Source organism: Haliaeetus albicilla, chromosome 12, assembly GCF_947461875.1.
Source record: "Haliaeetus albicilla chromosome 12, bHalAlb1.1, whole genome shotgun sequence".
NCBI classification, from domain to species: Eukaryota; Metazoa; Chordata; class Aves; order Accipitriformes; family Accipitridae; genus Haliaeetus; species Haliaeetus albicilla.
In genome coordinates, this window is record NC_091494.1 from 14,272,283 (window position 1) to 14,296,070 (window position 23,788).

The following is a 23,788-nucleotide window of genomic DNA, read 5'->3' on the forward strand; positions in this document are numbered from 1 at the left end:
AGGAATAAGATTAGCTGTGTAGAACTTGGGCAGCTGGTCCTGTGATTTCAAAAAGTAGCTTGTAATTACTTATTCGGTAACTTTTAATTGAACTTGTGAATCTTGAATGTTACTGTTCTGCTTTCTAAAAAATATGACTTTCTAAAGCTTTTAATTTTTTTCCACATTATGCAGCGGGCTTTCTAAAAGCACATATCCTGCTGATGGGAAGGTGCTGAAAGAAACTGTTTATCCTCATTTACTCTGCATCACTGGTGTGAAGGAAAATAAGGTAAATTCATAAAGGTTTACAGTGAGCTTCAAAAGTTCATTCATTATTTGTTTGCAATTACCTGAATGATACCTAAAAAAATTGCTGAATTCATCAACAAATTTAATTGTTCTATGAAAACAGTGAGTAAGACTTATTCCTTAATTTTAAAATTTTACTTACAAACTTGGAGATGCTCATAGCATATTTTTGTCTTAAATTCTGGCAATATTTACCTTTTTCACAGGGGAAAAAAATTCCTGTTTTTTCAGCTATAGATAGGCTAATTGTTGAAGTGAATTTTTTCTTTCTAATTTTGGCAAAAAAAGGGAGGGCTTTTTTTAAGTTAAAGGTGGTCTAAAATAGGTTTTACTTCCAAATATGTAAAAAAAAAAAAACCAAACCCAAAAACCACAAAATGCAAAACAAACAAGAAAAAGGCCAACCCACAATCAAAATGTAAGTTGCTTAGTTCTTGTTTTATTAATATATGTATGTTTTGGTGTAACTACATAAATAGATTGTTTCCTATGTGTACCAATCCTAAATTGAAGGGGATTGAAGCTGTGACATTTTATCCAGAATACTGTTATCTTGAGCCTTCAGAGGCATAATCACATGCCAAACTTCTTAGACTGTGAGCAGACTGACAGTACCCACAGTGCATAAAATTAGACACATGTGACTCTTCAGAACCATGGTCTCGGCTTGAAGAAGCCTCTAAGGTTAAGAAAAGAGGAAGCTAAAAAAGTAAGTGAAGTAAGTGATCTTTATAATTCTGATTGAGAATTCATGTTTAGCAGAGCATGTCACACCAGTTTCAAATTTAGAAGTTACTGCTTAGACAGAGTAGTTTAAGTCACTCAGCTATGCTGGAAAAACTGCATCTTGACTCACTTTTTGAGTAGTTCTTTGTGTAACGACAAAGAAACAGGTAAGGAGAAACAGTTGATTTAAAAAGTAGAAAATTGATTAGAATCAGGAAGTAGGAAAAAAATCAGATCTGTGGCAGGGGTTCTTACTTTGGCAAAAATGGAACCAGAACAAATGTAACAATTTTCTGTGTAGCTTTGGTTCTAGTTTTGTTGCTAACTCTCATTGCTACTATTGTTTATGAAATAGTAATCGTTGGAAGATGAGGATTTAATTCCTGCTTGCAGTTGGATTAGTTTTCGATGTGTATTTGAATGAGAGTTCAAGCAGGTCTTCAAAGATTTTCTGGAGATATGCAAGGGAGACATGCTTTGATTTGTACAAGACTAGAAACACTGTCAAATATATACCTACATGAGGTTTTCTAGTGTTCTTTTTACTTTCTGTTGACAACTATAGGCTCTTAGAAAGCATTTTTGTCACATACTCTTGCAATGCCTGACAGATTTAATTGTAAGTTGAAGGGCAATAGCACAAGCCATTCAGCTTTTTCCCCAAATGCTCTGATCTAAAATCAGATAGGATAACTACTGAAGGATGCCAAGAAGTGAGATGATATGAGGGAAAAGAAATAGCCAAAACATATGGCTTAGCAAATAATAGGATTACAGTAGTGGTAGGAAGCTCATATATGCTTCCCCCAAAACATATGCATTTTTTTAAATAATGTCACCTGCCCTTTTCTAATCTCTGCTTTAATATTCACCTTACTACCTGAATAATTTTTATAGGAGACTTGAGACAACTGCATGTGTGATGATGTGTTTTGATCTCCATTTTTGATTATAAACTGAACCACATTACAGTACAATTGCTTATTGTGGAATCTACTCCCAAACTTCAATGTTGTAAATAAAATGTATCCAACGTATGGGCATGTTATTAAAATGTCTTGAAGGAGCAAGCAGTGAAGCTGTGTCTACACTATCAAAGCAAAGTTGATGCATGGAACAAACCAGTTTGTGCTGATGACATTTCATCCACACTATCTACAGGACAGGGTGTGCTTCTGGGTTTTTTTGGTGTGGGTGTGTTTGTGTGCTCCTGCACACATCTCCCAGTTTAATGCAAAAAGAATCCTGATTTGGTGCTCCAAGACAGCTCCACAACACAAACCTAAGCATTCACTTCCAAAGTACGCACCTGGTGTAAACTCAAACATACTAATGTAGACATGCCTGGAGATGCCTAATTTCTTTACTTTTGCAAGAGTTTTGAGCAACTAGAAGCTTCCCCTTAGACACCTCACCTGTTTCTAATAGTTTGATATTTGAGAATGAAGCTTATGTTACAACTAAACAGGATGTTATTGGCAAGTTACCAATAGATTATCGTGTAGTTTGGCTGTTACTGATTTGGTGATATAGAATTATCTGTGGTGTTATACCTACAGGCAAAGAAAAGCTACAGACTTTTAGTCTTCATGGGAGAATAAAAACATGGTGTTTGAGAAAACATACTGCAGTAAGTGTACTGCACTGACTAAATGAAACTAGGTAGATGTCACTAAGTCTGTTTATCAATGATATTATAGCTCTGTAGTGTCTAACTTTTTCCAGATGAGTGAATGATAGTGTTATAGACTGTTACCTATGTAAAAGCATAGTTCTTACCTTTCATTAGTTGTAGTAATTTAAGCTATCATGATTGAAACTCTACTGAATTTGTTTTCATGTGAAGATTATCAATGCTGCCTTTTTTTTTTAATATGTTGGTGATACTATTGATAGGTTCTCTATTAGAGACAGTAAACTTAGGGACCTCTCCCATTCCACTCTTCCATTTGGGATGTAGGCTTAGCCAAGGATACTGGCAAAGCAGAGGTGATCTTTAAGAGGCTTGCACCGGGCAGAGTAGACCTGGTCTGAGCAGAACTTAGTGACAGGTGAGGGTTCAACCTTTTTGTTTTGTATTTCTACATCTTTTTTTTTACATTAAAACTTTCAATTTGCAATTAATTATTACATTATTTTATCACCTCTTTCATATCAGAATATTGATTTACTTTTGGTTTTGGCAGAGTTTTCCTTTTGTCATGGGCTTCATGAATGAAAGAAAGGAGCCGTTCTATAAGGTTCTTTTTTCTGGTGAAGCTTCAGGAAGGATCACTTTATGGCATGTTCCTGATGTCCCTGTGTCAACATTTGACGGTTCACCAAAAGGTTTGGCAATTCTGTGCCCTTGATGCTCTCTCTTTCATTATGTCTTTAAGGCAATTTTCATGAAAACTTACTTGTGAAAATATTTTCACACTGGAAAGTGATGCTCATTCATTCATTGTGTGGTGATTGCCTGTAGTTAGAAGCAGCAAGACACTGAGATGAGTGTCTAGAAATTCTTCACGGAACTGAACATATAAATGTTCCTATTTCTTTACCATCTGTCCATAAATGCTTCTCTGCCAAATATCATGAACATTTACTTAGTTGGTCCTGCTTATGGTTGTTCATAAGGAGGCATAAAAGAAAGGATTTATTGGGATGTGATCTGGTGTTGAAATAGCAACTGCTGACTTTCCATCCCTAGGCTGCAGAAAGGATAAGTTAGGGGAAGTGATGAAGAGATGAAAACACATATTTTTATTTGTTTGGACTTCTATTTTAGTTTGAATAAAAAAATAAAGAATTCCTGACTTTTTCCCCCCACCCTCTAGAGATCCCAATTACAGCAACATGGACTCTTCAGGACAATTTTGATAACCATTCAATGTCAGAGGGCATTATTGCTCATCTTGGTACATCTAAAGATGGAATCGAAAGTGCAGTTGTCAGTTCCTCTGTATACATACCCAGTCTCGATAAGCTCGTGTGTGGATGTGAAAACGGGAAAATTTTTGTAACACTAGGTTTAAAAACTGCAAGAGCAAGACTTTTAGAAAACATCTCTCTGCTGAAAGGTAAGTTTTAACAATTTTGTTCAAATTCATCTCAGTAAAGCACAGAAGTCTGCATAGTTCTGACATCCCCCTCCAGTGAATCCCTATAAAAATTCTCTGAAAAATAGGGGTGATGGGCAGGGATTGAATGAGGAAAATGGAAGATTATGATATTCTTTCTCCCTCTGTAGCTGATCTATCAGACAGTAGCTTAGTACTACCAAGGTGCTTTGCGCTGTTAAGAGTCCTGGAATGGCTGTGGGGATGACGTCACCTGAAAGTTAGATATGTGGGATGTCACGATATGGGCAGTAGTAATCTTTGTCATTTTCCCTCTAAAAGATCATTCTGCTGAAGGAATAAAGAGGATACATCTTGGTAGATGAAGCGCAGAGTGCAGACCTTTGTCTCCCCCTTTTAGGAACATGTCCAGAATTCTTTGATCCCCTGTAATGGATTGTTGTATTTAGTCTTTTGAATCTCCTGACTTTTATCAAATGTACTGTAAAATATGGAACCCCTATTCTTAAAGAACAGAAATAATTTAGGTACCATCTTGTTTCAGATAACCTACCTTATAAGGTTCTGAATGGTCATAGTAGCAGAGTCACTTGTTTACTTTATCCACATGATAAATCAGTAAGATTTGATCCAAGCTGGCTGTTATCAGGGGGCCAGGATTCTTTCGTGATCTGCTGGGATATATTTACTGGAGGCATCTTACACCAATTTAGTCTGCAGTCTGGTCCGGTGACAGAGCTATTGCGATCTCCAGAAAACTACAGAGTAAGTAAAAGCATAATAAATGATGTCTCCAAAAAAACCCCACAACTCTATATACATGTGTGTGTACATATATATGAGAGAAAAAACTATCTGGCAATACTTTTATGCTGCAGCACTTTTTCCTTAATTTGCATTCACTTAATTGTCATCTTTGGAAGTTGCTTTTAATTTCAGGAGGTTGATTTCTTGTTAGACTGTAACTTAAGTGATTCAGAAAAATGACCCTAAACTAGTGACATTAAATTGAAGCTCTTAATGTTCTATTCACCGTTTTTATTAACATGATTATCAGTTTATATGTTCATCTGATTATCTCCTAACTTCTGAAGTTGAAAAGTGTAATCAGTAAGGCTAGGGATTTGAACATAGTAAGATAAGGTTTGGACCAATAGTATTTCAGTTTAAATGTGTATGCTTGATTTTGGTTCCTGACACATCCTTGTGGTCCTTTGCATGTATGCTTTTGTGTTTTGAGATTTAGAATAATTTCATATATTCTCTTTTGAAGTGAATTTTGAAGTAAAAAATTTAGAAGATGGTTTACTGTACTGAATGCTCTATGAAATTTTGTTGAACAAATTCTGTCCCCATTGTATCCCATGGGTCTGGGATTTCTTCTTTTTCCTCTTAAAAAGCCTGTGAAGACATATTTGATACTTATGGTTGACTCGGATTTCACTTACATGCTAATGTTACGTAGTCCAAAAGATGTTTTGCAATGGCATAAGTTCTTAATGCTTGTAAGGCTCCCTTTAGCCCTTTTTCTGGAAACTAGGTAGGATTTAATGCCTGCTTGGGTGGTGTTTCAGTTTTCTTCATGGGGCTGAATTTTTCCATACTGTGAATTCCTTCGTGTGTCACCAAAAATTGCTTGCAGGAAGGGAAGACCTTGGAGAATCAGATCCATACAGTGTGAAATGAAATCGTAACATACCCAATTTTTTGTTAGAAATACATTGCCCTTGGCTTTTGTGTCATAAGACCTGATGTAATTTTATATCACACAAACAGCAGTTTGGTTTAAGGTAATTTTTCACTACTTTTCTAGGACAACTGCTACTGTATATTTGGCTATATAATTGCTGCTTTGATAGGCAAGTATTGTGAATAAATGGTATTTAAATTATTTTTTAAAAAAATTGAAAAAATCAGTGAAAACTTTGTTTTCCTGTCAGGAGATCACTTGTTTTTAACAGGCTAGCATATACAAGTCGGAGAAGTAGGCTGAAATGAAACATGATTTTCTAAAATTAGTATGTTTTGGGAAAGAAATCACTGGACAACTTTTACCAGGCTTGTTAAAATGATGTGGTTATGACTCTGATTACAGTGAACCTAAAGTTCCTTCTGTTTTGCAGTTAAAAGACCACAGCATAGTGTGCTGTGTGTGCAGTGATCACTCAGTAGCAATTCTACACCTTCAGAAGAGAGTATGTCTCCTACATGCCAGAAAGCATCTGTTTCCTGTGAAGAAGGTAAAATTTGACCTTGTTGAAAATCTGCTAATTGTTGGATGTGAAGACGATTCAGTTTATATTTGGGAAATTGAAACAGGTAATAACACAGAGAGATTTTTTTGTTCACTTTCCTGAAGTCTTGTTTCTGTTATGTGGTGTTATACAAACGTAATTTATAGAAGACCAAAGCAGAAAAATTAACACATTAAATATATTAGAGAGTTTAAACGTTTATCTAAACAAGCAAGAAATAAAATTTTCATATGGTTCAAGGTATGTCACTAATAAAATATAATAGTCAAAGTCAGATCCTGACAATTGGATGATTAGCTGATGTTGCAGTGAATTGAGTAGAATATTTCTGGAAGCTATAAATGAAATGTAAGTTATTCTCTTCAGTTACTAAAAAGAATGAAATTTTCAGTCCTAACAATCCCAAGTTAGAGCATGAAGTTCTGCTTTCTTCAGCAAAATCATAATCTGAGAAACCTTTTGAGTGAATTGATAATCAGTTAATAGTGGAAGATAATTGCAAAGCTCACAAATGTGTAGTCAGGAAAACTAAATCTCAGTGTTTCAGGTTAAACCGTAGATTCCCAGGTGATTTGAGAGTGTAATGCTGATTCACAAGGGTAATAAATGTAGTTGTTCGAACTTTGACAGACGGAACTATTAGAAGCTGTAATGGTACTAGAGATTACAATACAGTGTTTTCATGTGATTGAGCTATGTGTCCTGGGAGGGAGGAAGTGCATAATGAGTTTAGAACCACTGAAATGCACAGCATATTAATACTGTATGAAAACACAGTTTTACTAATGTAACACCAAGTTATTACACTGTCTAGGCTGTCTGCTTTGGAGAAGTCATCCCTTGTTGTAAAGTACAAAATATCTGTGTTTAACGAAGGACTTGGCAAAATGAGTACAGCACAAATTACAAGCCTTTTGTGTTAGTAAGCTATATAGTATCATTAAGCTGGCATAGGAAATGTCTTCTGGTACTTTTTTCCCAAATGTACTGAGTTGCTGCTTTACACTGCTGGTTTTTTCCTACAGCTACTGAAAAACCATGAAGTTCTTCTATGAAGTTCTCATATTTTTGCATTGTATTTTGAGATTTAAAAGTTTTTTGATCTTTTTGTTCAAAAACATTAATAAAAATTAAGAAGAGAAGGTGTGACCTTAGGAGACTGTTGGATTGTATATAGTGGTATACTTTTTTTGTCTTATTGTCCTGAGTGTCTATACGATGGTTTTGCTTAGAATTTTAGCTTTAGTTGCACTGCTGGGAAAAGCAATGCAAGGTATGATTTTCAAAAGTAAATATTAGACTCTGAGTTAGGGTACTCTAAACTTGTTATCCTTTTATTTGTTTTTGTTTCCTGTATAACTTTGAATTCTGTTTTCTGATAAATATCTAAGATGCTTCTTATGTGTGCTCTCCTATTTATGTAGATGCATGATATTACAGTTTTAGGTGCGTTTTCCCCAGTCAGGAGGGGGAATGGGTTCTACCCATCTGCTCAGTCCTCTTTCTGGAGGGTTTGTGGAACAGTACTGTCTTGGGATCCTTCTTCCTCTCTTGTTATTTCTCTGATACTTTCATTTTACTAGTCTCGTGAACATATTTGCAGTATTGCAAATTGTTACTTCCCTCTCCTCTTTTTTTTTCTCCCTCTAAAAGGAAGATTGTTTCTTCTCCAATGTGTTCTTTTCTGTTCCTGAAGTTACTACTATATCTCATGATTATTTCTGCCTTGTAATGGCAGCATGCACTTTTTCTATGCAAATGATATTTGTTAGCAGTAAAAGCTTTAAGGTCTATCTGCCCCATACTTTAGCATAAAGTAAATAAAACAGCAAAAATGAGAAATTAATTTGATTTTTATCATTGCCTAACTGCTTGTTTTGTAGCGATTGCCAGAAAGTCACCTTTACTAGTGGTAAAGTCTTAAATGTAGAATGGAAAGATATTGTACTAGATCCCTGTTGTAACTAAGAGAAACTAGAGCAGGCATCTAAATTTTCAGGAATCATTAATAAATACACACTTTTTTTATGGAGAAGTTTGTAAAGATGCTAACACTTTCCAGCTGTTCTATCTATATCTTCGTTGCTTTTTTAAAACTAATGTTGAAAACAGTTGAGAAGTTTATGAGGGGAAGTATTGATATAGAATGTCTTCCTTTTTTTTCCACAGCTAAAAAAGGACACTTCTCAAAAACATGTAACTGTAGGCAAGCTGTTTCCTAAGTCCATACCAATTTGAGTGAGACATCCTTGAAGGCCATTGTACCTAAATGTTTATAAGCCTTTCTTAGAGTCATTTTTTAACCAAAGGATTAGTGTGCATTTGAAACTCTGCAATAAAATTGAGTAAATAAATGTACCAAAGGACCACAGGATATTTTGTTTCCTTATAAATCTGTTGTCGTCACTATAACTGATTTGCATCAGCTTTTTTCTATCAGAAGTTAATCACTTTGTTTAAAAAAGGAAATAGATGAGATATTAAACCCCTAAAACACTGATGTTGAGCATGCAATGATTATTTTTCATACATACTTTCATGATACATTTGTTATGGATCCATCATAGTCTGTGCTGTTATGATATTTGTAGGATACAGTGTAGCAGCCCCTCAGGTGCTCCTGTGATGTGAATTAAGGTTAAAGCTTACAAGGTGGTGAGTTTCTCTTGACAAGACACTGGATTCTAAGGGGACTCGGACCCCATAGTATGTCAATGCAACACTTAATTGCCTTCTTAAAAAACCAAACAGAAACAACCCCCCCAAAACTTTAAGCCAAAATAACTATGCTAATGATGTGAGAGAGTACAACTTAACCCATCATAGCACAAAAAGTTAATTTAGAAGTTTAATTATTAACAAAGCATATTTCTTCATGATGCTGCTACAGCTCTGGAAATAAACCAGTTCATATCAAGGCATATCTTTAGTAGTGCTTGTGTTACACACTAGTGTCTGCAAGAGGATAGTGGTGTACAAAAGAATTGTTCTTATGCACTAAGAAGGGGGATTATGTTTTGTACTTAAGTTTCACACTGAAGATAAATATTACATCTTTATTTTCTTTGGTTTAGATTTTTCGTTCAAAGTATGTATTCTGGTAAAAATTTTGAAGCTTAAGTATATCCCACATCTAAAAAAAAAATTGTCCAAGTTCCCAGCTTTTTACTTTTTCAGCTTTTCAGCACTCTTATTACTTCATGGAATGTATACTATTAATTAGAAATAGTGCTGACAGGTCATAGGTATTCCAAACTCCTGTGACTAAGTAAATAATTGCTAAATAATTCCCTCTGTCATTTTTTAAATTGAAACTTTTGGATGTTGATTTAAAGAAGTCATCTGTGTAGGCCTGAGAAAAGGCAGTTCCATGTGTGCTGTTAGAGGAGGCCAGGTCTGCACTGCTCAGGTATCTTGCAGGATTAAGTGGTACTTAGGCAGTGTATGCCTTTGAATTAACTCCTGACAGTGGGGATACTTTTATCCCCACAGTGTGATGCAGTGAGGTTCTTATGATAGTTTAAGAAACAAAACCCATTCTTTCCTAGATTTCTGAACAGTAAATATTGTGGAGTGAATTCAGTGCTGCTGCTCTGCGTGCTTAACAACATGGAAAATGACTTTGACTCATTAATACTGTGAAGGTGCTAGGCCAAAATGCAAATTGCTGTACTCAGCAATGTAAGAACTAATAGTTTCTATCACCGTACAATGCCCAAGGCAGCCCAAAAGTAAAAGGTCTGGAGACAGAATTACATCTCGGATGCAACTTTATTTAGTACAGCTAGATAACTTCACACTAAAGTATAGTGAATTCCTTGTAAATCAGTGAGATTTAATAGCATAGGGCTGTAATGGTACCATAGAGACAAAAATCAGAGTGTATTTTAACTGTCACTCCTTTAGCTGTAAAAAAGCTGCCTGTTTCAAAATGAAAGAGGAAGTGAAATTGATGCCACTGCTTATGTATATCACGTTTAGAAAGGGTACAGATGGTTAAAAGTGTGGGGGTTTTAATTGCTTTTTCTGTATCTTTTGTTGCTAGTATCAAGCAAGAATGAGAACTACAATCACCACTTCTTAAGGAATAGCAGGAACACAAGAAAGGATGGGGTTATTTGCTACATTAACAATTAACAAATTAATTTTTTTTCATTCCTGTTATGCATTGGTAACTAAAAGATGTCATCTAGGGTGAATACCTGGGACAGCCTACTATGATATAATGTGGTTGGTTTAATGTTGAATTATATCTGTATTGCAGGAGAACATGAGAGGTCGTGGTGTTGATCCTTGAAATTGGCCTGACCTACATCAAGAGCTATGTAGATACTTCAGTGCCACTCAGGCAGCCAAAGCATTGTTCAGATGTACAGGAAAGATGTATATAGCATCACAGACAAATATCTGCAGAAATACAGCAACATTTCATTATGATTTTAATCTGTTGGCAAGTGAATAGGCAGCCATGCATAGTACCACTTGCCTATGCAGTTACCTGTGAGCATGTTCCCTGACCTGTTAAATAGGATAAAATCGAAGTGGTAGCCTTGTGCTTGGATTCCATTACAGAAATGGACGTAAGATAAAAGGTTTTGTTGTTCTATAGTCAAAAAGTATTTTTCTTTTTCTTCTGGCTATGCAGTTAGCTTTGGGACTGAGGCTGGGTTTTTTTTAGTGAATGTAGAGGACCTGATTTTGTGTCAGACTTGTATATCTGTCGTGGTTTAACCCCAGCCAGCAACTAAGCACCACGCAGCCGCTCACTCACTCCCCCCCCATCCAGTGGGATGGGGGAGAAAATCAGGAAAAGAAGTAAAACTCCTGGGTTGAGATAAGAACGATTTAATAGAACAGAAAAGAAGAGACTAATAATGATAATGATAACACTAATAAAATGACAACAGTAGTAATAAAAGGATTGAAATGTACAAATGATGCACAGGGCAATCGCTCACCACCCGCCGACCGACACCCAGCCAGTCCCCAAGCGGCGAAAAAACCCTGCCCCCCCCCCACTTCCCAGTTCCTAAACTAGATGGGACGTCCCATGGTATGGAATACACTGTTGGCCAGTTTGGGTCAGGTGCCCTGGCTGGGCATGAGAAGCTGAAAAATCCTTGACTGTAGTCTAAACACTACTGAGCAACAACTGAAAACATCAGTGTTATCAACATTCTTCACATACTGAACTCAAAACATAGCACTGTACCAGCTACTAGGAAGACAGTTAACTACATCCCAGATGAAACCAGGACAGTATCCACCCCTTATTCTATACCATTGACGTCATGCTCAGTTCCCATACCTTTAGTTACATTCTGATCAATCATCACCACCTTTCCATCCCTTTGAGACATATGAACAATGATATATATATATATATATAAGTATACACACACAGAGATATCAGTTCTTTAGTTCTTTATGTTCATAAAATGTTTGTTGAGTTCATTTAGTTTCTGACTCTGGGCTCCATCTGTCATACCAGTCTGTCTGAGCAGGAGGGATGGTGCAAAGTCCTCTCAGTCGGTAGAGCAGAATTGGGCTTCAGTGCGGTGTGACGAGCAGATGACATTTGACGCAGCAGGAGGATGGTGTGCACCGTTAGATTGTTGCATGCTGGAGTCAGTTCTGGATCCACCTCTACTGCGCTTTGCTCAGTTTTATCACAGTTCTTTCTTGCTTGATCCAAGTGATTCTTACTATAGTACTATGGATATAGCATATAACAATTATAGTAATGATAACATACAGTAGCAGGATTATATAGCAACTAATATCATACAGTTTAATTCTGGCTATTTTCACCTAAAATCAAATCCCCTTGAGGCACACATCGGACTTCCCCATCTTTTCGCATCACCCACCAAGTGCACCCAGGCCCTTGAGCAAAAGCAATCCCACGAATGGGTTTACCTTTGCCTGAGGCAGGAGTAACCCAGACTGTTTTCCCTAACATGTTCTTCATGTGCACTACAGGGACTTTATCCCCTTCTACAGTATGTAAAAATTCTGATTGGGCAGGGCCACTCCGATTGGCAGATCCTCTGGTGTTGACTAACCAGGTGGCTTTTGCTAAATGTGTATCCCAATGTTTGAAAGTTCCGCCCCCCATTGCTCTCAATGTAGTCTTTAACAGTCCATTGTATCGCTCAATTTTCCCAGAGGCTGGTGCATGATAGGGGATATGATACACCCACTCAATGCCGTGCTCTTTGGCCCAGGTGTCTATGAGGTTGTTTCGGAAATGAGTCCCATTGTCTGACTCAATTCTTTCTGGGGTGCCATGTCGCCACAAGACCTGCTTCTCAAGGCCCAGGATAGTGTTCCGGGCAGTGGCATGGGGTACAGAATATGTTTCCAGCCATCCGGTGGTTGCTTCCACCATTGTAAGCACATAGCGCTTGCCTTGGCGAGTTTGTGGGAGTGTGATATAGTCAATCTGCCAGGCTTCCCCAAATTTATATTTCAGCCATCGCCCTCCATACCACAGGGGCTTTAACCGCTTGGCTTGCTTAATTGCAGCACATGTTTCACATTCATGGATAACCTGCGCGATAGTGTCCATGGTCAGGTCCACCCCTCGATCTCGAGCCCATCTATATGTTGCATCTCTTCCCTGATGGCCTGAAGTATCATGGGCCCATCGAGCCATAAATAGCTCACCCTTATGTTGCCAGTCCAGGTCCACCTGAGACACTTCAATCTTGGCAGCCTGATCCACCTGTTCGTTGTTTTGATGTTCTTCAGTGGCCCGACCCTTGGGTACGTGAGCATCTACATGACGTACTTTTACAACCAGATTCTCTAGCCGGGACGCAATATCTTGCCACAGCGTGGCAGCCCAAATGGGTTTACCTCTGCGCTGCCAGTTGCTCTGCTTCCATTGCTGTAACCACCCCCACAGGGCATTTGCCACCATCCATGAGTCAGTATAGAGATAGAGCACTGGCCACTTTTCTCTTTCAGCAATATCTAACGCTAGCTGGATGGCTTTCACCTCTGCAAACTGACTCGATTCACCCTCTCCTTCAGCAGTTTCTGCAACTTGTCGTGTAGGACTCCATACAGCAGCTTTCCACCTTCGATGCTTTCCCACAATGCGACAGGATCCGTCAGTGAACAGGGCATATTGCCTCTCATTTTCTGGCAGTTTATTATACAGGACAATATCACTGTTTGTAGTTTAAAAAATATCTGAGCAGTGTTACTGTACTATAGTTAATGGATAACTGGGAAAACAGCCAGTCTGTTTATAATTCCAGGCTGTGGATTAAGGAATTTCCATGAATATTTCAATATTTACACTGTTGTGGAGTCAGCAATAATTCTGTTGAATTTGACAGATGACTTTACAAAAGTTTAGGGCCATCTAGTACCTGTGATCATCCTTCAGTTATACCAGTTTAGCTCCAAAACTGTCCTTCCACCAGGTAATTAAGAGGATAACCCCTTAAACAGATGAAAGACTTCATTATGCATAAGAGTTCATAGTCCAGTTTCTTATGATAGAGGCTGACATGCTTTCAAAAAGCATTCTGAAGTTTTTAAAATATTTAAGTTGTCTTTTAGCAGGCTTTCATAATAGGTTTTTTTATACTCTGTGGGTTGGGAGAAACACTGTCACACAGATTAAATTCTAAGCCAGTACTACTTCATGTACAACTTGTACCCTATTTTCATGAGATTGCCAAAGATACCCTATTTTATGTGGTCAATGGAAAGTTGCCTGAGTACAATGGGCTGCCTTTATTCCAAACAAATAGGCATTTCAGCATAGTTTCTGCTGAAATGTGTTAAATACCAAGAGTATAGTTGACTTTAAGTGGAATTTACCTTATCTAACTTGAGACTTCTATCTGTATTTAAGATGTCTACCTATGAGCTAGTAGTTCATGTTTTTGTACTGAGCAGGAGGAAGTAGGAATAAGTAAAAGTCTGTATCTTTTCCCCACTGACTACAAGGGCAGTCTAAATTGGGGGGGGGGGAAGCAAAGCTAATTGCCTGCTGCTATTACATGTCTAGAATAAGATAAATTGAATCCTGTCCCTTTAGTCCTTTGGTTTACGAAACAAAGTAAAACTATTTTATTCTAAGTTTAAATGTTATTGCATGGGTATGTGGGTAGTGATATAGAAAACAATACAGAAACCATGAACTAATATCTGTGTAGTTTTATGTATTTTGCCTAAATTGTAATACATGGGTATGACAAATTTCCATCACAGTGGAATATCTTTCTGTGACAGTAAATATTGATCTAATAATACATTTGGAATATTAATATAGCATGTGTACAGGATATGTTCCAAACTCGTGTGCTAGAAGACAAATATGAAAATCAATACTAAATTTTTTTCTAATTAAAGTGCAGAATATTTCTTCCAATAGCCACCACTTGAAATCTACTTCAGTAAGGAAATCGGCTGTTATCTATATTGCTTTTACATTTTTCTAAACAGTTGGTATCTTTGCTTTTTTTGAAAAGGTAAATATCAGTACGATAAGATGTAGTAATAAAAGGATCAGTGTTTTTTTTTCCTTGGTGTGTACCGCATATGACAGCATGTCTACTGAGCCACATTTCTAATATGTATTGAGAGTGAGGAAAGAATGGGTAGACTTTAAAGAGCAATATTCTGTGCTCAGAGTTAGCAATCTTCATTTATCAGAGGTAGATTTAGTCTTTCAATTAGTACTGGTTTAATATGAATTTATTCCTTGAAGTTCATCATGCCTTGCAGAATGAGTCATATACCAATTTCCTATTTTCTTTTGCCTTGCAAGTCTTGTTCTGTTTTATTATTTTGACATGCTTAGTGTGAGTTTAAAAATGGAATAACATCACTTAATAAAACTTTATTCAATTATAATAATAATACACATTTAACTTTACATTTGCTACATTGTATCTTTCATATTGTCATGGTTTAACTCCAGCTGGCAACTAAGGACCATGCAGCTGCTCGTTCCACTCCCTGCCACCCAGTAGGATGGGGGAGAGAATTGAAAAAAAGTAAAACTTGTGGGTTGAGATAAAGACAGTTTAATAGCACAGAAAGGAAGAAAATAATTGTAACAATAACAAAATGACAATAATAATAAAAGGATAGGAATATAGAAAATAAGTAATGCACAATGCAATTGCTTGCCACTTGCTGACTGATGCCCAGTTAGTTCCCAAGCAGCAATCCATGTCTGCCAGCCAACTTCCCCACACACACACACTTTATATACTGGGCATGATTTCACATGTATGGACTATTGCTTTGGCCAGTTAAGGTCAGGTGTCCTGGCTATGTCCCCTCCCAACTTCTTGTGCCCCTTCAGCCTTCTTGCTGGCTGGGCTTGAGAAGCTGAAAAATCCTTGACTTAGTCTAAACACTACTTAAACACAACAAAACATCAGTGTGTTATCAACCTTATTCTCCTAGTAAATCCAAAACAACACTATCAGCTACTAGAAAGAAAATTAACTCTATCTCAGCTGAAACCATGACATACACTTAGGAGATATGTGTCTGAAGGAAAAGAAGTTTATGAAGTGAAGCTTTGAAAAGTTCAGAGATGTTAAAGTTAAGACCATTTGTGCAAATCTAATTAGATTTGTGCAATTTTGCATTTAGTTTTCTTTCCATGTACCTCTGATCTCTTGAGGGCAATTACTAAATAGGTATCTGTATAATATTTTTTATCCCTACTGTTTAATGTGTATTGCTTTCCCTATTTGTGCCCTATTTGAATTCTTTTCTGAATATAATACTTCTAATTGTATTTTGCATGTTAGTTATCACAGTATCTGAGTGCTTATTAACTATTTCTGCCATTTTCCTGTTAAGTGCAGAAGCATTATAATTGTCTTGGTTTCTACCTTCTACATCTAAGCAAAGCAGGAATCCTAAAAATGATGGTGCTTTCTACAGAATTATTCTCAGAACACTCTAGTTGTTATATAATTTTTAAAAACATGTTTTAATGTATACAATGCACCAAAGACTTGCGTTAAAGTGTGTACTATCCCAATTCAGAGATTTTCTTTGCTATTGCTACCTGTCTTTGCAAACTTAGTATTATGTTGATACTTAGACATAGTTTTCTACCTGTGTATATCTTGGGGTTTTTTGATAGAGGTAAGTGAAAGACTATCACTTTCATTCACTGTGATAAGATTGACTCTATGTCATTGTGGTGGGTTGACCCTGGCTGGATGTCAGGTGCCCACCAAAGCTCCTCTGCCACCCCCCGCTCCCCTCAGCTGGACAGGGGAGAGAAAATATAACAAAGGGCTCATGGGCCAAAATAAGGACAGGGAGAGATCATTCAACCAATTACAGTCACAAGCAAAACAGACTCAACTTGGGGAAAATTAACTTAATTTATTGCCAATCAAACCAGAATAGGGTAATCGGAAATAAAACCAAATCTTAAAACACCTTCTCCTCCACCCCTCCCTTCTTCCTGGGCACAGCTTCACTCCTGAATTCTCTACCTACCCACTGCAGCAGTGCAGGGGGACAGGTAATGGGGTTTACGGTCAGTTCATCCTATGTTGTCTCTGCCACTTCATCCTCCTCAGGGACAGGACTCTTCACACTCTTCACCTGCTCCAGTGTGGAGTCCCTCCCAAGGGAGACAGTCCTCCACAAACTTCTCCAATGTGAGTCCTTCCCATGGGCTGCAATTCTTCACAAACTGCTGCAGTGTGAGTCCCTTCCACAGGGTGGAGTCCTTCAGGAGCACACTGCTCCAACGTGGGTCCCCCATGGGGTCACAAGTGCTGCCAGCAAACCTGCTCCAGCGTGGCCTCCTCTCTCCACAGATCCGCAGGTCCTGACAGGAGCCTGCTCCAGCATGGGCTTCCCATGGGGTCACAGCCTCCTTTGGGCATCCACCTGCTCCGGCGTGGGGTCCTCCCCAGGCTGCAGGTGGATATCTGCTCCACCATGGACCTCCGTGGGCTGCAGGGGGACAGCCTGCCTCACCATGGTCTTCACCACAAGCTGCAAAGGAATCTCTGCTCCAGTGCCTGGAGCACCTCCTCCCCCTCCTTCTTCACTGACCTTGGTGTCTGCAGGGCTGTGTCTTACACGTTTTCACTCCTCTTTCTGGCTGCAGTTTCTGTGCTGCCACAACTTTTTTTTTTTCCCCTTAACTACGTTATCCCAGAGGTGCTACTACTGTTGCTGATGGGCTTGGCCTTGGCCAGCAGTGGGTCTGGCTTGGAGCCAGCTGGCATTGGCTCCATTGGACATAGGAGAAGCTTCTAGCAGCTTCTCACAGAAGCCATCCCTGTAGACCCCCTGTTACCAAAACCTTGCAATGCAAACCCAATACATTCATTACATGGAATGGATTCTTTATAGACTTCTCTTGCTTGAGCAAATAGAAATGGTAACGGTGCTTCAATTAAAATTGTCATTGTGCTTGGGAACAAGGTATCAGCATTGACAATGTGTTTCACAGAAGCGTAATGTTCAGCTTTGAGTCCATACTTTAAGGCATAAAGATTTTGAGAAACACTCATGTGTTTCATGACTTTAACATGAATGATAAATGGTTTAACACTCTTTTGCCAAGAAACAAAAAAAAATCCCACCACCTTAAGGTAGCTCTCAAGCATAGAAAACTTCAGCTCAAGCATTTAAAAACTACATGGGTCTGAGTAAATTAAAACAGGCTTTTAATCAGATTGGCAACCCTCATAAAATATGCAGTATCTAACATTAGTTAAATCCATCTGTATGATCACTTCTATTAAAAAAAATCTTTGTAAAAGATAGACAAGAGTTCAGAAATATTCTGAAAATATTTCTTGCGATGTTGATGCCACACTGAGCATTTTAAACTGTTACATAAAACATATTTTATTTCAGAGGTATCCTTGCTGTGGAGAAGATGAAATTGCTCTGCATGTAGTGGTGTTACAGATCAAACATTTGATCATATTGATGGTCAAACATGCTGGAACATTTTCAAACACTGTTCAAAGATAATTTTTATGTAGTTATGTATGCTCCAATATTTTTATAATTGGTGCCAACTATAGTAAGTCTTCTAAACCTCTGGGAAACTCTGTGTGAGTATTGTGAATTGCAGAATGTGTGGGGTTTTGTCTTGGGTTTTGTTTGGTTTGTTTTTTTTAAGTAGGCCCTTATTTAGTATGCCTGACAACTTTTCTCATCTTGGAAAGAAATTAGTGGTTAAACTGTTACTAAGGCTTAGGTTTCATCAGGTGGCTGTGCAGAAATAAGTTGTACAGTTTTAATGAACCTTAGAACTGTATCAAAGTAAACTTGATCATTAATTTACTATACATTTATGCCTAGATAATTGTAGAAGCAACAATAATTACATTCCTGTGACCTTTCTGTCCTTGCAAAATTTAGTGATTTACAGTCTCTTTTATCTTTTTCATTTTCCCTTTACCTGTTTCTCTACTCTCCATCTTTCTCTCTCTTTCTCTTCAGGTCATTGGTCAGAATTAGATTTGAGTTGGTGAATGTGGCCTAGCTGATAAATTCTGCAGTTGTGTTTCATATACTGGAGGCTGTGGTGTAGCTAGGGTCAAAGTCATAGTAGTCACTATTTTTCTCTTTTTTTTTCCCAATAAATTCTGCATAGCCTAAAGACCTGGGCTGATGCAAAACTCAGTTTTAGAGTCCTTGGTAACTACATCTGGTAAGTCTTTTGTGAAACACACTATGTGCATAATATGTGTGTATTATTTTCATGCTTGGGATTAAAAAAGCCTCTTAGACTTCACAGAAACTTAATATTATTTATTAATTCACTTTCTCCTGGCTAACAAAGTTTGCCTGCAGGGTCCTATGCCTCTGGTCAGAAATCCAAGTCACTTATTATTTGCAGGAGGAAGATGCAGAAACTGTGAAATGGTTTTGTTAGGAAGGGGCACCAGGTCAATGTCTATGCAGTTCATGTGAGTAGGGCAGTGAGCTTCATCTTTAACTGATGATAAACCATAAAACTTCAAAAGTTCCAAATGGCTGAATTGTGATAGGAGTTACTTGATAGAAATGCTTATGGACTTGGTTTAGTGAACTCTTGTTAGACATTTGGATAATAAAATTAAGTTTTTGATAAAATTGCCATAACTTGTGTGAATGGAAACATTTAGGCATTAGAAGGCTTTTAGAGCGATGGAGGTCTTTCAGGAAGAGATGGTATATGACAAATGGCTTCGGTTTTCTGTTTTTTTCAAGACACCTTGAAGTTTGAGTAAAATTTCTCTTGTTTCAGTCTAACTTTATGCTTTAAAAAAAGTCTTGTCATTCAGTCAGTCTTGTACACACACACAAATTCTACACATCCTCAATTTACACCCATACAATATCTTTGTTTTCCTTCATTTTAGAATTACATAATATAATATTGGTAAGCAATTCATTTAAATAATAGACTTGAGACAGCTGCCTCTGTGAATGCAGCCAGAATATGGGCCCTAAAGTCTGCTTGGTTATACAAAAAACACTGTGCATACTCTTTCTGATTTTAGGACAAATAGGTCTCCTTTGATGTTCCTAATAGTGTTCTCAGTTATATTGTGCCTAATTTCATCATCCCTTGTGAAACTATAAAGAATAGCCCTTACAAAACTATGGCTCAAATATTAAGTACCCTGTTGCATTACTAGGGAGAGTTAATTGAAGACTGTGAAAGGCTTGTATCTCCCCTGAAGGGAGCTTTTCATATTTGGAAAAAGGCTCTAGTGATTTAGCTCTTCTGTTCTTAGGTCATGGTCTGACCTTCAACATTAATAGTCAGGGCAGACACCACGTGGGTTGAGTTCTTCTTGATTTCTCTCCCCCCACCTCCACCTTCATGCTTAAGAGGCATCCTTAGAGAAAGGGAGGACTGCAGGGAGTGAGTTAACCCAGCTGTGTGCTATTGAACTGAGACAAGATAACTTCTTGAGCCTAGAGTACTGTAACATTAAACAATTAGCAAAACGCAGCATTAAACAATTCCTGGTTTAGACAGTCTTTCGCTAAGAAAGCAGTTCTGTGAAGAAATTCAAGGTATGTTAAAGGTAACATACATGATGCAAATGATAACATGCAGTAAGATGGAAGGTTGCCATTTTACTGTAGCTTCTCTGTGCATCTTATACTGTCACTGAAATCCTTTTCTGAAAGATAAAGGATGAGGAAACATTGGGTAGCATATTTTGAAAATGTGAATGATTCAAAATAAGTCATAAGCATGAATATACATGCTGTGTGGAAGTTTAGTGGTTTAGGAAGTTTGGGTTTTTTTGTTTTAATTTGTCAGCCTTAAGTTAAAACTTAACTAATGTTTTGCCTTCTTTATGGGATCTTATATTTTATACATGTAAGCCTCAGGTCAGTCTGTAGCCTGGACTTGAATATTTCATAGTTCTCTAAATTTGAGTCATTGTTCAGTAACTACTTTTTGATGTAGAATAATGAAAGGTAGTGGAGTTTGGAAAAGGCTGTCTCAGGAAAAAAAAGCAATGTCATCCTTTGCCTAATCTGCAGAAGCTAAGGTCACACTTTCATACTGAGAAGAGTCAGGTATCTTTATATTCATATGTGTACATACACATATGTACTTTTATGTACTTTATGTATACTAGATGGAACATGTATGGAATTTAGTTGTGTCTGTTTAAAAAGATATGTTTTTTACAACTGATAGTTGATCTTCATTCTTATTTTACGAGTAATAATGAAGTAAGATTATATATACTTTAAAAACAAAAAATAGTGGAAATGAGAACTGATTGACATGGTTAGTGTAGTCAGAAGAGTTTGTATCAGGGAGGGTTTTCGTTCCTGACATTAAGGGGTGGATTCTCATCCTCATGCCATGTTTCAGATGGTAATAAAGAAATAGACAGATACTGCTCACATCTTTTCCAAGTTCAGAGCTGGCCACTTCTGTTTAGCCCAGTTTAGCACATTTACTGTATCTCAATAATTCCTGTTACAGGATTATTGTCCTTTGCTGTTTAGAATAGCTTAGGTGGAGTCAGGGTGAGAACAGGGGAGTTCTAATATTTTTCCTTTCAGGGACAATGTTTCAATGTCCTTCCTTTCTGGATTTCTGCTTGTGTCTCCAGTAGAAATCCTGAGGTGACGACTGGCTGCATTGGAGAACTGCTTTAACCTACATGTGTAAACCTACATTATATATGATACTCCAGTAGTTTTCTTTGTTCATCATTGCTTTCTTTAGCTGAAAGATATTCTGACAATAGCTTGCTAATGCTATTCTGAAAATGTATATTCTGAAGAACATCAGTAATGTACAGCAGTTGGACTACAAGACAAATCTTCCAAATGCAAAAATTATTGAGTGTCTGCCAAGACACTCTACATGCTCCTGACTACAGTGCTGTAGTTACAGGGCATCTCCATTGTTAATTTATTTCTGTATGTAAAACATCCTTTTAAAGATTATTAGATTTTTAATAGGCTAGATTTTGTTTGATCTATCCTATTTCTCTTTGCTAGATTGCATTTACTTTTGTCTTGATAGTGGTTGGCAATATATATGCTTACTGAACAAACAATGTTTGTTCCATCTGTTTTGAACCATTTGGTGTTACAGTGGTAGCAGTTAGGAGAAATTTTTCAAGCAAAATGCTTGACCAGTGTCTTGGAGCAGGATGGTTGACTTGTAAAATTCAAGCATTTTCTAGTGAGGAATATAGCATTTCTGTTTGCCTGATTCTGCCAGGACAGAAGGAAGTGGGTGAGTTTCTTCTCAGATGAAATAGGTATTTATGGGAAAGGAAGATCTTGACAGAAAATAAAGCAACTAGTATTACAGATGATACTTGTTCTGAAAGATAAGTTTTTTGGTTTGGCTACTAGTAAAGAAAAGGATTTGTTCTTGACCATATGCTCTTTTTAAATAAAATCAATTCTGAAACCATTTTTCATTCACAGATCACTGTTATGCTGTAAGATTCAGCTGAGTTACTAGGTCACAGCAGCACTGCAATATTGAGGATTTTCAATACTTCAGTTGTGATAGCAAACAAAGTGCTGGAGCCTGATGATATGACAGGTCATGTGATGTCAGTGAATACCTCATCTTGAGGCAGGATAATATGCGTGACCTTCCCAGTAAAAATGCATCATTCAGTACGAGCAGAACCCAGAGAACTGTGCGGACAGTGCTAACACCAAGAGACACAATTTGTAGTACTTGGTCCAGAAGAAGAATAAGATGTTGTAACAGTCTCCAGCCAGTCACATCTGGTGGTCCAAAGCTGCCCAGGAGAGTGAAATACTCCACTCTTGTCTGTTCCTGAGGCTTGGTTGCCATGGTCACAGCTTTAGAGAGATAAAGACTTTCTTTTCCTGTATTTTGTATGTACAGTAGGGGGTCATAGCAGTGGTGTTGCTGCTATGTAGAAACCCCTGTCTTTTGCCTTTCATCCATTGTTATTTTATGCTCCCCAATCAAAAGCTTTTGGGCTCATTTGTGTTTAAAATACTTCAGGTTTGAGAGTTGTCTTTATTTCTGTGCTCTTTCCTGTACTCCTGTGTACAGGCTGTGTCTTTTCTTCTTCTTTTTATTTTCTTTTTAAAATCAGAGAGAACATATTCCTAACAAATAACTGTGTCTGGAACAATAAGCACCCTGCCCCGGTATTCTTTTCACTGTTAGCAGTGGTCAGAATTTCTTTATCGCATATACAGGTTTCTCCATCTTCCCCCCCGCCTTTGTTTCTTATAAAGATATATTCAGGAATCATAGAATACAGATCTCTATTTTGTCTCTGCCACCTACTCTGCAAATGAGTATTTTGCTGTTCAGAAGCATCAAGTACACTGGATAACATAAATACTTTGTAATACTTTCATGATCACCCACCCCCTTCCATAATACTCCTTTTCCTATGCACTTTGTGCTCTTTTGTTGCAGCTCCAGATGTACACACAAATCTGTACATATATACACACATACAAAGATCCAGAATTAAGAAGTATATGCAAGCAAGCTTGTTTTTTAAGAAAGGAACCATCTTCTAGAAGGCGTTATTTATAAGGGATTTGAGATGGCTGTTATGAATGATATATAAATGATTTAAAGATGTAACTCTAAGTTTTCGAAAATGATTTTATGGTATCATAGACTTCTGTCAGTAAGAAACTAAGGTGGTTGTCCAAGGCATTGTTTTCTACTCAGTGTTCCTGTCTATAGATGTGCTTTAAAAAATAAAAATAAGAAAAAATAAATATTGTAACTCCTCTGTGTGAGAGGCTGAGTCATATTTCTTGCCAAATATGAACCCAGAAGGGATTTTTTTTTGTTAATTTTCTCTTCTCCAAACTCTGCATGCAAAATGGTATACTTGCTGTGGCATGATCCTGACACTGACACTTAGAAAAGAGTTTGATAGGTAGCAGAAGTGTTCGATAACCCCACAACCTGCCCAGTTGTTTCTCAGTTTGCAT

General features: G+C 37.5%; 1 protein-coding gene across 1 annotated transcript in view; it reads left to right on the forward strand.

The window, feature by feature from the left end:
• The window catches only part of WDR72 (WD repeat domain 72), a 138,208-nt gene that overhangs the window by 23,282 nt on the left and 91,138 nt on the right, over positions 1 to 23,788 (forward strand). Inside the window, exons 9-13 of the mRNA XM_069798213.1 lie at positions 175 to 271; positions 3,204 to 3,345; positions 3,837 to 4,079; positions 4,624 to 4,844; positions 6,203 to 6,398. Coding sequence (XP_069654314.1) covers positions 175 to 271; positions 3,204 to 3,345; positions 3,837 to 4,079; positions 4,624 to 4,844; positions 6,203 to 6,398 — 899 coding nt within the window. The remainder of the gene's footprint in view (positions 1 to 174; positions 272 to 3,203; positions 3,346 to 3,836; positions 4,080 to 4,623; positions 4,845 to 6,202; positions 6,399 to 23,788) is intronic.